We start from the raw sequence: 14,060 nt of genomic DNA, 5'->3' as shown, positions 1-14,060 counted from the left end.
GGTGGGCTCCAGTCTTCAAATTCTCCACCTTACAAAATCAGGCTTACTCATGCAAATAATCAAATTGATTGGACAATGCAGACGCATGATTTAGTTACTTTCAACTTTAAAATAGTACGTAGTTTTAGTTAGCGGTTATTTTCCCTCTCCAAAAGTTGCTTAATTTTTCTTTAAGAGAATTATGATTCGAACACGCGGCTATTTCCAGTGATTTATTTTTCCCTTGCTTTGCAAAATTTGTACGATCTGAAACATCACAAATACACGGTGATGGCATAACCGAGCCCAATCGAACCTCTTAAGATTCATAAATCATGATAGGGAGGGAAGCTCAACCCGATAATATGTTAAACGCAAGGAAAATTGGAATCGTAACAAAGCTGTGAAATGATCAAAAACTACTCCACAGGTTAAGTAGTTGGCATAGCCTTTTAAATACACAAGGTTTCATTTACAGATAAGGAACTGAGTTAGTCATTCCATCAACCACTTCGTTAGCCTCGCGGAAGAAGTCCAACATTTGGCTATTCCAGTTACGGCCTACTAACTGCCTGCAATCCATAATTAAAGGGTTAATTCATTGACAACATGAATAACATAGACGGATAATATCAACTGCAAGATTCTGTTCAACAAAAAACTTCAAGAGGTGTGGTGTATTTGGTAGAAGTCAATCACAACTTCGATATGCATTGCTCAAAAAGTAGAGGTTAAATGGTACCATGTTTGGTTTTGATTACAACACGTGGGTATCAACTTCAAAATACAGGGCGGAAAAAGTGCATTTTTTTTTTTTTTGAAGTAGAAAAAATCACGATTATGACATTGTGTTCGGCTTCGTTACAATACAACATGGGTATCAAATTCAAGAAGTGTGGAACAGAACAAAAGGTTAACCGGCACTATGTCTGTTAATTCCTTCTTTGTAAAGAAGTTATAACACATGGGTATCAACCCAACTATGACACGTATTGCTTAAAGGTTGATTACAAACATGGCACTACGTTGAGTACCCTTGTCTATGAAGAGATACAACACTAGATATAGATCCTAAGAAGAGGAGGTTAATCACAAATAAGGCCCTTCGTTTGGTAATTCCTTGGTTATGAAGGAGATAAAACATAACATGGGTAACCTGTTAAGTTACCACCTTCCAGATATACTGCGTAAAAAGTTGATACAGGTATCCTTGTTTATGATGAAATCAACTTCAAGATGTCTGGTATTTCCACGTCTCTGTAGAACTTACAACACAACGGGGGTATCAACTTGAAGATGTATTGCTTAAAAAGAAAGGCTAATCACAATTCACAAATAAGACACTGTTATTCCTTATTTAGGAAGAAGATACAACACAATATGAGGTGTCAACTTCAATTAGTAGTTGCTTAAAAAGTAGAGGCTAATTATAAATAGGTGACTACGCCTGGTATGCATTATTAATAAGAAAGATACAACACAACTCGGGTATCAAATTCACAATGTATTCTTTAAACGTAGAGGTTAAAGACTACTATTGTGCTTCTTGGTATTCCTATATTGCAGAAGCTTCTTTAGCATTGTGGGAGGTGAAATAATGACCCACAAGCATCCTGTTGGAAAGCTTCTTATTTGTAGTGTTGATCACAACTCCCTTTCGCTATGCCATTGGAGATGCTTCAACTAACAATACTTTTCTTCTTCCTCTTTCAATCTCTTGTGAGATTGATGATAGTGAGTGTTTCTCCGCAACAGATATGACAAGCCAAAGGGTCGGCCCAACCAGAGGGCTGTGGATTTACTACTATGGCAAAGGGCAGGCCCTAAGCTTAAGCGGGCTAAACCAACATTTAGGCACGACTCATTCATCAAGTTTGGGCTCCAACCTGGTCCAAAACCTTATTACACTGAGTTTAAAGAAATGATTCTTGTTCTGAATAAATCAAATGGTGGACACCAATTTTATTCCAAATCCAACAAAGATGTTATAGTCAATTTTATTTTGGTCTTTTTATCTCGTGTAGAACTAACTTTTTATGAACTGAATTTCTTGTTCTGTGTTTTTTTTTTTTTTTTTCCAGATATATTCTTCTTGACAAGTTTTTAGATCTAATCTGCGTTTGGGCACTAGCAAATTAAAAAAAAAAAGTTGAAGGTATTTCCTATTTTACCTACAAACTTCTTTTATGTGTTTTTTCCTAAGAGGATCCTCTTTAGGATTTTGCACAGACCCGAAAAGCTAAGGGCCAATGACTTCTGTTTTGCGCCATATTCATTCTGTTTATAGTTGCTTTATATTGGGTAGCAAATAATTTTGACCCAATCATGCACAGAAGCATCTAAGGATGTTTTCAAACTATAATGAGATACTGGATTGGAGTGATTTTGATCATCTTATTTGAGTTGAGTAACATATATGGGAGATGATGCTTAAGAATCAAATCTTTGTAGGAGTCATATGGTTCAACATATCAATCTGCCAGCAAAAAAAATAAAAAATTACAAAAATCCAGAAAGAATCCACTTATGTATATCATGTTCTTCTACCCATAACTCTTAAACCTGTGTCGCACCAGCTTTGGTTGATTTTCATTCTTCTAAAAACACATATATCTCAACAATTTTACCATAACAAAAACTAACTGCTACCTAAAATATTAATCTGCTTTATGGATAAAATACTAGAACTTTGATAGAAAACATAACATTCAAAAACCATCAAAACCTAATATACTGTCATTCCAATCCAATATAAGAAATATGACTTTTAAGTTTTTAACCAAGTTTCTCAACGACTAATACTTCAATCAAATAGAATCTCAATCTATAATATCCAAATCATGCCTTCCTGTCTATACAGGTCTATTCAAAACATGCATTTTCAGAGGTAAATTCATTTTATAACCCTCTATCTTCATACAATGTGGAAGTAAATGACATGATTATCATATCGAAGTTTAATCTCTTGTCGTGATTGAAACTTTATTTTATCGCTTATATGAAACAGGTAAGTGTCTTCCCCCCTTAATTTCTTCATACTAACGTTATAAGACTCGCTAGTATCCATATTCACCAACTTCAGAAGTACGTCTCCTTCATCATTCAACATTTTGCGTTGAGATTGCTTCAGTTTTTTCAGAATGGGATTGTTTATTTGGTCGACAGTAAAAGAAAGATTGCTAATTTCGCCACCGTTTGCAAGTTTCAATGTCAACCACTCCACCTCATCAGAACTTTGGTTTACAAGATTTCTCTTTCTCATGGTGGGAATGAAATATGAGCAGAAACTAAAGCTTATGGAACTAAATTGGTTTGGATGTTCTCTTTATATAGGCCTTTTGTTCTCATGCATATCAAATCCAATATACTGTTACTTTACTATGTTTTCATTTATATTCTCTCCGTTTTATTATGTTTACGTGTATATTTTCTTCATTTCCCTTGGTGTAGATTATATTTACTATAAATACTCATTACAAATAATATACTTTTCAACAGATCATGTGCAACATCACAATTTTGAAGAATAAATATTTCAAAATGTCCATGAAATCTAATTGTCCCCGTAAACCACAAAGATACAGCCTATGATATTGAAAGGTAGAGCCAGACCCTAAAAAATCAAAATTACTAGGACACTTAATTGAGCTTTGAATTAGAAGATATTAAATTAATCATGGTATCTATAATTAGGGATAATTTAAGAGTCTATATTAATTGAGCTTTGAATTAGAAGATATTAAATTTATCATGGTATCTATAATTAGGGATAATTTAAAAGTCTATATTTTTACCATAAGAAATGTAAATATTTGATGATCATGGAAATGTTTAACATTCATCTGTGCATAATATCTAATCTTTGTCACAAAAGAATATCTAGTCTTCATTATTACTCTTGAAGAATTTAATAAAAGATTTCATGCAATCAGATTCAACATTTAAACTACGGTGGTCGACGTCACAAATTTGAATTCTACAACAATTATTAAGCGCCAATTAGGAATATTTACTTATCAGAACGTGTAACTAGTAATGATAACCCAAATCTCTAATTCTTAAATCTAAAGCACATTACACAAACTTCATGCAAGAAACTTAGACTTGAATAGGCCTTCTGAATAATCAAAGAGAAAGTTGCACCACGGACAGAAAGATGAAGTATCAAACGTTCATGTATGCATATGAACAATTTACTTGAAACTGAGTGGTATGTATGAAGTGAAAGCAGCAGGTTACAAATTATCTTCAAGACTGCAACTATATGATCAAATCCTTAAAAAACACAAGCAGCAAGTAAACTAACCTTCCAGTTGTACTTTCGACCCTTCGTAAGAGAACAAGCGTATCGCATTCCTATAGCTCAAGTCTGCAAGAAGTTCTTCTCTCATCTCAAGCAACGATGAGACGTACTTGAGCACATTATGGATGTTAGCCGGATGATTAAGAGTTTCTTTAGGCTGATCTGATGTCGCGCTTGCATCTTTGGACTGATTGAGAGAATCATCTCCTTCAACTGGATAAAGAGAATCCACGCCATTTGATTTCGGTAGGGCATCCGGTGCATCCGTTTCCAATAATATCCTCTCAGAAGGCACCGACTTCAACATTTTCTTTGCTTTGCTTTCTTTCATCAACATTAGGAATCCAGAAAACGAAAAGTAAGCACCAAGTTGAGAAAAGTCAGGAACCATCTCAGCAGACCCCATATAAGAATGCAAAATTACGCCGTGAGGAAAAGGCCCTACGGATTTCATAATCTGAAGAAGATCACCAAAGGCACGAACACAATGGATGGATGCCGGTCTTTTCAACTCTTTGGCAAGTTCAAGCTGTTTTCTGAAAACTTCTATTTGATCTTGAAAATCGATCTCCTTTCCATATGAACCTTTGTCCAAGCCAATTTCGCCAACTGCAGCGGAGGGAGTAGACTCAAAGAATGCTTTCAAAGTTGCGAACCAATTGGGAGTTCTTTCGGGAACAAACCAGGGGTGGAGCCCAAAGCATGGTACTACGCTAGGGTAGTGATTGCTCATTTGCTTCACCAGATGCCAGTCTTTTTCAGAGATCCCATTTACAGCAAAATGAACTACACCAGTTTCAAGGGCAGTTGTAATCAGCTGTGGGACCTTGGCATAGATTCTTGGGTCCTGGAGGTGACAGTGAGAATCAAAGAGTTTCACCATTCTCTAATGTTGTCACTACTACTGGTTTTATACTCTCCTTTTTCCCCTCGGCAAAATCAACCTTTTATATGTGCTTCAGCTAGCAACAAAAGTAGGAACTGATGGATAAGAATATATGAGAAAAACAATCTTTCCAAATGATTGAATGCCAAGTCGAGTTGATATTTCATGACAATAAAACAAAGGTATTTTGATATATGCACCGTAAACTCAAAATATGAAACGAGTCTAGAAGATAGCACAAACACCTCATCAGAACACACTATATGACAATCAGTCTTTCAAGAACACACAAAAATAAAAACCCATAGGTCCCCTACAATCCTTTGGGGTAATGGCAGATTATGATTGTACCTGAGAGATATATCTTATTAAACTGTAGAAAAAGAACTGTAGTTAGCTGGTGTCTTCTCCTCCAAATAATAACAATTATGGATATAAAGCTACATAATGACTCTATAGTCATTTAAACCTCAAGCATACTAGCCAGGCATTAAGTCAGACGACTTCATGGGGCAAACCTATAGACAGTAATCACTTAACAAGTAATCGCAAGAAATTATATATTTATCAATGGACAGAAGAAAAAGCACCATTGAAACCAATGTCAATAGACACAATTCTAGTACCCACATGACTTTTCGGTAGGTATATCAAGCATAATATGGAACTAGCCTTCTCCGTTCGGGGAAAATATCAAACTTAACTCTTTCACAAGACAGGTTCTCAAGGAAACATGCACCCAACAATTGTCCCTCTTACCCCATTTTCCCCCAAGCCAACTATACAACAAATTACCGATCCAGCAATTCTTTGTGTGGAATAATTTCTTATGTCCTCTTAGTCCGAGTTCTGTTGTAACTCTGCAACTTCCTATACTTTCAAGTCTTCATAGAGTCTTGCAATATTTTTTCCATTCAATCAAGTGTTATCCAAGAAGCTAATCGAATTGAAAGAAACTATGAGTTTACCCCGAGACAAAACATCTTACTGTTGTGATTGATCCACCTATGTGGCACATGCATGGGCTCAAAGCATTAACCATTATCGAACGGTACGGAGTCCCCAATGCACTACGAATCAATAGCAAGAGAAACAATACTAGTACCCACTTGACAATACGAGGATTTCCAGTAGGCATATCGAGCTTAGTAAATAACTAGTAACTACCAACTAGCATTTCTGTTAGAGAAAAGATAAATCTAACCTCTATCTTTCAAAAGAAGTACCCGAGGCTCAACCAATTAGCCATTGGTTTGTGTTATTGGATGCAGAAAATATGCACCCAACAGTTGTCTCCCCTTACCGACGTTCCCCCGCAATAAAACAAAGACCAATTTGCAACAAATTACCATTTTTTCTTATCAAATCAACTGAATTCTTATGCAATTAAATCCGAGTCTAATGTAACACTGGTGCTTCTTAAAGTCATCATGGAGTCGTCTTCTTGGGTAACACAGAAAATCATTCGAATTGTAGAGAAACAATAAATTTAACGCCTAAATCTTCTATCTTTACATCTAGAAATACAGAAAATCAGAAATAGTGATCAGGTTAGAACATGATTGTTTGTGTAGATTCTATACTGTATTTCTGGAAGACTGAAAACCTAACAGCAGTACAAAGATTCATCACGTATGTATTTACTGAGAGAGAGAGAGAGAGAGAGAGAGAGAGAGAGTTTACCATCCTTCGCTGGGAAACGTAGCCTAGGCTTTGTTTAGTTGGCATTGGATATCAGTGGGGTTATAATTGGGTTAAAATTGAGAAAGAAAGAAATAGATTAGTTAATAGATTAATCCTCACTCACCTTTGGATGGAGAATTTGAGGAATTGGAGAGCAACCGGACTCCGTATTCTCTGGCAACTCCATAAGCAACCGCTCCGTCCGCAAACTCTCTCTCTCTCTGTCCGCAACCCTGCGTTTCCGCTCTTCGTAAGTCCTTCTCCTCCTCTCTCTCGCCCCTCTGTTTGTTCGATAAGAATATCTCAGCATGAAGTATTGTTCATTCAAAAGGAAAGATCTAGAGATTCATTATGACTGTATGTCTCAGAGATTTTCTTCTCAACGGCATGGATGATATCAATCTCAAGCAAGCCTTTCTCAATTCCCTTCCTGAACATTGGGAAATGAGACAACAAGATTACTTCAGACAAAAAAAGATTGACGCTGAATGCAACATCTCTTGGTGGTATTTACCAGCACTCCATCTGCCTACATACCCTACTTTTTTGGAAATATACCCTATTGGCAACAAAATATCAGACAAGTTCCCACAGGTCCAGACGAAGACCTCCAATTTGCTTTTTGGACAACTCGCAACAACAGATCTCCCCCTCCATCTGCCTACATAAATTAATGATGCAGTCGTAATACTAAAAATATTATATTAATTACATATTATTTTGAGTTTACTGTTTTATTAGGAATTTTATAATTTTAGATAGGTAGCATAGAATAATTAGTTCCCTAATTTGCTTTGATTTGCTTTTTCTATTTTCGTTAATTTCTTATTCTCCAAGAATTAGATTTCTTGGCAATCTTTTTATTTCCATTTCAGTATTTCCACATTGTTATAAATTGAGTTATAAGCCTTAGAGTAGCTATGGAGTTTTTGATGATTAATGAAATTATAAAGATTGTTCTCTTTTATGTCAAATTCTTTGGTATTCTACGGAATCAACAAAGTGTTTGATGCCTTTATTTCTGGGTATTCTTTGACTAAACAGGTTTAGAGAAGGATTTCGATTTCCGGGTATTCGTTACGAATCAACGGATTCGGACTCAATTTAGTAGTTTTGTGTTTCAATTAGCTTCCGCTGCATCAATTAACCATATTCTATATCCATATTCTTGTACATGCATCATTGATTTTATTAGTAAAACCAGAGACGAATTTCATGTTTTTTTTTAAAGGCATGTCTTGGGTTTTTTTTTTTTCCCTTATTGAGATTCTAAAGGTTCGTTGATGTGGAATTTTTGTTTAGCAAGTTTGAGTTTCGATATAGGGTAATTTTTAGGGAATTGATTTTATCACTTCCCTTTTTGTTAACGTCACTTATCTTCTCTCGTAAAATAAATCATCTTATATAGACACAAAGGGGAATGACATTAACAAAATGGGAGTGACAAAATCACTCTCCAATTTTTATCTTTCTTTTGTTTTTTTTTTTTGGGTTTTTTTTTTACCCACATTGTGTCAGCAATGATAATTTGTAATTTTCCAAGAGTTTTAAGTGATGGAAAATCTAGAATTCTATGCAAGGATCAGTCAAAAAAAGATGAGTCCAAGGTGATGTTTTAGCTCTCAAAGAAGCTTTGAAGATGAAAAGTCTCAGTGAAGAAATTTCCTATTTATACTTTTACCCGGCGCCTTGTTGCGCAGTGGCGGAACCAGGATTTTGACTCCGGGGGCCGGGTTAGAAGACATTTATTTTTTATCGAAACGTATACTTATTATATCATAAGGTTTTTGCGTATTTTTTATTATTTATGAATGAAATTGAGAAATGAGAATGTAAAATAATTAGTTTTTTTATCAAATCGAACCAAAATTATTAAGATTATAAGTAGCTATACACGAATAATCTATATTATAAAACAGAGCGGTTTTCTTTAAAAATGTCGGGGCATACAAACATAAATGCATCTACAGCCGTTCGATCGTAGTTAGTGATAAGGTTATACTCGTTGGATCAAAGGAATGAAGCTCTCTCTCTCTTCCCATAAATTACTCTCATTAATTAAGTTATTGTATTCAAAACCACCCATTAAGGCATTATTCAAATGAAAACCAAAATCATATATAATCTTTGTACAAAACCGAAATTAAAGCCACCGAGATCACCGAAATCAAAGCACATTCTTTTCCTATTCGAAAACTCTATGGATACCGACCCGAGCACACCGACCATGGCCACTGACAGTACACGGGGCCCACTCCTGGCCCCACACGGATGATCCTACCCGTTCAATAATTTAAAAAACAACGAGTGGGCCCATGAAAAATTAGCTCCATCTGATATGTGTAAGTGTTTGATCAAATTTTTCCATTTTTGAAAAATCGAAAAAAAATTGGAAAGATTGGATGAAAAATGAGAAGATTGGATCGAACACTTATACATATCGGATGGAGCTAATTTTTCACAAACCCACTCAGTTTTTATTTAAAAATTATTGAACGGCTCGGATCATTCATGCGGGTCCGAAGTGGGCCCCGCAAACGGTCTGTAAGTACTATTTGTGTGCTTGGGTCGGTATCCGTAGCATCCTCCCTTCCTATTTCTAGGCTATCAAACGTACATCATGAAAATCACCGAAAATATAATTTTCTATACATCATTCATATGATTTTTACATTCTTCTTCTTTACTTTCTCTACCTCTCCCCTCCTCTATCTCTCTTGAGAAGTTCAATACCACCACCAAAATCTACTTCATCGAAACCACCGAGGTGAGTTTTTCCATTATTTTTTGCATATTTGTTACCCAATTCCTTTTCATTAAGATTATGATGTTTATCAATGGATATGTTGCGTTATTGTTTGTAGCATAGTAGAATTTGTTTTGGACACGAGTTGGTATATTGCACGCAAGTTCAGTATTAATTTGCGTGTTGTGATTGTTTGAGCCGTATATTGCACGCGAATTCAGTATTTGTTTCCGTGTGCTGACTGTTCGAATCGTGCCCATACGCTAGTTATCAATAATATTCAAAATCAAGAATATACAAAATAAAAATTTTGAAACTCGGACGCTTAGGGAGTCGGGCCCCAACATAGCTCCGCCCATGTCGTTGCGCCCGTTGGCAAAACCGTTGTTTTTATTATGTTTCCTGGCTGGTTAATATCCGTATTTCCTAGTTAGTCTAGGTTTCCTTGTCATGCAAGTTTGTTTAGGTTTATTGGTCACCAAGTTGTTTAGCCTATATAAAGACAAGTTAGGACCATGTTTTAGAATGTGAACGAAAGCTAGGTTCTTGGCGATTCTACTTTTCTAACAAGACGATTCAGAACCTGCCCAAAATCGAGCAGGAATCGCCCTTGGAAGCACGATGGCTGATGGTGGCGACATGGCTGATTTAGAAAACTTTAATTACGATGATATAGACGGTGTCTCTAAGTTGCAGAAAACCCGGCGGTACATTGATACAATGCTGAAAGTTGAAGATTTCCTTGAAAAGGGCTTTGATATGTCGAAGAATGGCGCAGTTCTTGAAGACGATCCCGAGTACCAGCTAGTAATAGACTGCGATGCATTGTTAGTTGCCATTGAGAATGAGATTGTCATCATCCATAATTTTATCCGAGACGGGTATCGATTGAAATTTCCCGAGCTCAAATCACTTGTTCATCACCCTATTGATTATGCTCGAGTGGTTAAAAGGATCGGCAATCAGATGGACTTGACCGTTGTCGATTTGGAAGGCCTTGTACCGTCTGCCATTATCATGGTGGTTTCCATTGCGGCTTCAACCACTAGCGGTAAAGCACTTGCAAAGGAAGTCCTAAGAAAGACAATTGACGCGTGTGATCGTGCTCTTGCTCTTGATTCGTCAAAGAAAAAGTTGCTTGATTGTGTGGAGAGTAGGATGGGACATATTGCACCGAATCTCTCCGCTATTGTTGGGAGTGCAGTTGCGGCGAAACTTATGGGGACTGCTGGTGGTCTATCGGCATTGGCTGAGATGCCTGGTTGCAATGTCCAGTGCCTTGGTGCTAAGAAGAAGAAGTTGGCAGGTTTTTCTACTGTAACATCCCAGTGTCGTGTGGGCTATATTGAACAAGCAGAGATTTTTCAGAGTACACCCCCTTTTCTAAGGATGCGTGCCTGCCGGCTAGTGTCTGCAAAATCGACGCTGGCGGCACGTTTTGATTCTAACAAAGTAGATCCAACTGGGAAGACTGCAGGGAGAGCCTTTCGCGATGTGATTCATAGAAAGATTGAAAAGTGGCAAGAGCCACCACCAGCGAAGCAACCTAAACCGCTTCCGGTACCTGATTCTAAGCCCAATAAAAAGGGACTGAGGTGGCGGTCGGTTAGTTCCTGATGAGAGTTCTTTAGGTGATGGACTTGGAGATCGACTTGGGTTTTTCTTTTGTTGGTTGACTGGTTTTGAAATTAGTGCAAGTAGATATGGTACTTTTGTTTAGTAAGCCTAAGTTTTGACGTAGGTTTTCGATCTTTCCTTCAATCAAATTGCCCTGATTTGTTTGTTTTGTTTTCATTCATCTCATACATTATGCTAGGTGCTTCCTATGGAGTATTATATTTTGGACAAATAATCTAGACACATGCAGGGCATATGTAATTTGGAAGAATGTCTGCTCTGCATACATAATCGCGTGTGTTCTGTTTCACAGTTCGACTCTCTTGAACAGCTTACATAAAACCCATGCTGATCTGATCTGGAAGCCAGTTTTTCTCAATAGAAATCCAATGCTAAGCTTGGGGCCAAAGTATAAGTGGATGTGCCATCACCTATTTTTGGTGCTCTCCAATGTATCACCAAACTGGTGGCCAAAGTCTTGGCAAAATCAGGCACAAACTTTGGCCATTGTCAAATCTTGGAAGGAGATTTTGTTCCTCCTCTCTTGTGGCGAGCCCACGATGCTATTTGTATTTGGTTTTTTGTGAAGATAAAAGAAATATAGTTACACAAATTTGGAGCCTGGTTGCCACATTTTGACATTTTGAACCATTGTAGCATGCGCAAATTCGGCATTTTGGATGGCCAAAAAGGCCTTTTGGATTGGGCATGCTCTAAATCCCCTTGCTTCTGGCTCTGTATTCAGCATAGGGATCTGTAAATATAAGTATGCAAGTTAAGGTCTGCTTATGTATTTGCAGAGCTCTTTGCCATCATCAAAGCCATAGAGAAGCTCGAGAAGGCTTATGTTCGCGACATGATTGCTGAAATTTTTCGAAAGCGACTGCTAACTACAATTTTCAATTCCCAAACATGCGAAGTTCAAATTGGTTGGCTCTAGTAGAAAATAAGTTACATGGCAATTGTTTTGCAAGTAACGCCAACGAATATGATTGTGGGGTTAAATAGCATCATTGAGGGAAAATATTTTATTTCTATTTTTTCAACCTTAGCCCCTGCTAGATACTTTCAGTTAGTACTTATTTGCCTAATATATTATGATATGGTACCACTTGTTGAGAGTTGGCCTTGATTGCCATTATTGGAGATATAAATAAACTTCAGTTGTTTTACAAGTTACACCAACGATTATAATAATGGGGTTAAATAGTGTCACTACTTATGCTACGTGTCATGGGGGAAAACATTTTAGCTCATGATTTAAACGTTTTTTTTTTTTTTTTTGAACAGCACATATAAACCTTAACCCTTGTAAGATGCTTCCGGTTAGTGCTTTCCTATTCACCTAAAATATTATGATAAAGTTCCACTTATCGAGAGTTGACGTTGATTACCATTATTGGGAAGATAAATAAAATTTGACAATATTATGGACCAGTTGATTTAAAAGCCAAAAATGACCTTGAAAGTTTTGAGTTTCTTCTTAAATTTAAGCAAACCATGCATAGAGTAAGAACTCATTTACATACGAGTATAAATGAAGGTGTTAGGAGGTTCATTCTTATGAGGATTTTAGAGGTTCTTTCTCCCTTGCCGGCTAACTAACCGATCTAACCAGCTCGCATGGTTCCTTGTTCGGTCGACTAGACCATTAGAGTGATTAAGTCGATACATATATGCGCTTGAAGTCGCACACTTTTGTTTCTTCATGAAATTTCACACAAAGCTTCCAAATCAGGGGCTTGTGCTTTGTACTAAAAGCCCAGAGAGGGGCTATGGAGAATCACGCAACTGTGCTTCATCGCTTCGCAAAGAAAAAAAAAAGACCGAACAAGGGATGACTAATTATGTCAACTTATGCCTTTGAGAGATCCACTTATACTACACTACACAACTGACAAAAGTGTCTAAATTAAGCTACCAAGCCAGGCGGACTACCAACTGAATCAAATTAACAACTCTTTCATGTCTGGCATATATAGCCTAAGGTTTACCTCATCTGACTCCAGACCGAATCAGTACCAGTGTACCTCTGGTTTAAATGGTTGAAAGATGACAGCTATGGTTTTCGATTTCCTTGTCTTCTCTTTCTCCCCTCTATTTTTTTGACCCACTACCATCGTGTATGCCCAAATTAGCCTGTGAAAGCCCGGTCGGTTTTCTGTTGAGTTTTTCGATGGTGTGGTTGGCGTGGCTCCTGTCGTGGTTGTTGTTGGATGGCCCGGTTCTCGCCTAAAGGCAAGGGTAGCATATGTAGCAGTGTTAGTATGTTTGGGTTCCGGGAGGCATCTCCGAAGGGGTGGCCAGCGGTGGCTTGGATGTTTCTATTTGTTTCGGAAGGGCAGTCTTCTTAGGGCTAGGTTTTGGATTTTCTTTGAGCTGGGCTTCATTGTTAATTTTTGACATTTTTGGCTTTTAGGATGTTTGAGCTGTATTGTTTTTATCTGGGCACTTTAGGCCTTCAGGTGTTGTTTTGGGCTTTGTCCCACAAGCTGTATTTTTCACAATTCTCAATTGAAATCCCTTTTTCTATCATTAATAAAATGTTACTTTTGTTGATAAAAAAAAAGAGGACTGGTTTCAAAGATTCGATAATCACGGGAGCCTGCAAGAGACGGTCAAAAAGCCAAGCAAGGCGCTCACTTTGCCACCCGCAGAATAGGCTTTCATGGTAAGCCGTGTCTGGTTGCTTATGGAATGAGGGCTGACTTTGAACTATTTAGGTTTTAATAAAGATTAAGTCAAAGGTGAATGTTAATTACAATTTTCAATGCCAAACAAGCGAAGTTCTAATTGGTTCTATTAGAAAAAAACTGGTTGGACTTCGGTTGCTTTACAAGTTACAA

At 37.1% G+C, this 14,060-nt stretch overlaps 2 protein-coding genes across 14 annotated transcripts; one reads left to right on the top strand and one right to left on the bottom strand.

The window, feature by feature from the left end:
* Nucleotides 1–363: 363 nt before the first annotated feature.
* LOC131311894 (uncharacterized) lies at nt 364–7,199 on the bottom strand. Of its 13 annotated transcripts, none has more exons than XM_058339554.1 (4): nt 6,976–7,199; nt 4,286–5,244; nt 1,136–1,244; nt 364–551 (listed from the first exon to the last, which is right to left on the bottom strand). In XM_058339554.1, exons 2-3 carry the CDS (start codon nt 5,163–5,165, stop codon nt 1,144–1,146), a joined length of 981 nt encoding a protein of 326 aa, XP_058195537.1. In that variant the 5' UTR covers nt 5,166–5,244; nt 6,976–7,199; the 3' UTR covers nt 364–551; nt 1,136–1,143. The 13 variants fall into 13 exon arrangements, 11 of the variants coding, with proteins under 11 accessions (XP_058195537.1, XP_058195530.1, XP_058195515.1 ...); XM_058339547.1 differs by lacking the exon at nt 6,976–7,199 and adding an exon at nt 6,852–6,924; XM_058339532.1 differs by lacking the exon at nt 6,976–7,199 and adding an exon at nt 6,852–6,918 and having other exon boundaries at nt 4,286–5,263.
* Nucleotides 7,200–10,162: 2,963 nt separating this feature from the next.
* On the top strand, nt 10,163–11,577 carry LOC131311887 (U4/U6 small nuclear ribonucleoprotein Prp31 homolog). Its single transcript, XM_058339512.1, has one exon. The coding sequence runs from the start codon at nt 10,219–10,221 to the stop codon at nt 11,212–11,214; it is 996 nt and encodes a 331-aa protein (XP_058195495.1). The 5' UTR covers nt 10,163–10,218; the 3' UTR covers nt 11,215–11,577.
* Nucleotides 11,578–14,060: the final 2,483 nt, after the last annotated feature.

The sequence above is a fragment of the Rhododendron vialii genome, chromosome 2a (assembly GCF_030253575.1).
Source record: "Rhododendron vialii isolate Sample 1 chromosome 2a, ASM3025357v1".
NCBI lineage: Eukaryota > Viridiplantae > Streptophyta > Magnoliopsida > Ericales > Ericaceae > Rhododendron > Rhododendron vialii.
The sequence above is the reverse complement of the archived record's forward strand: the minus strand, read 5'-3'. Positions and strand labels throughout refer to the sequence as shown.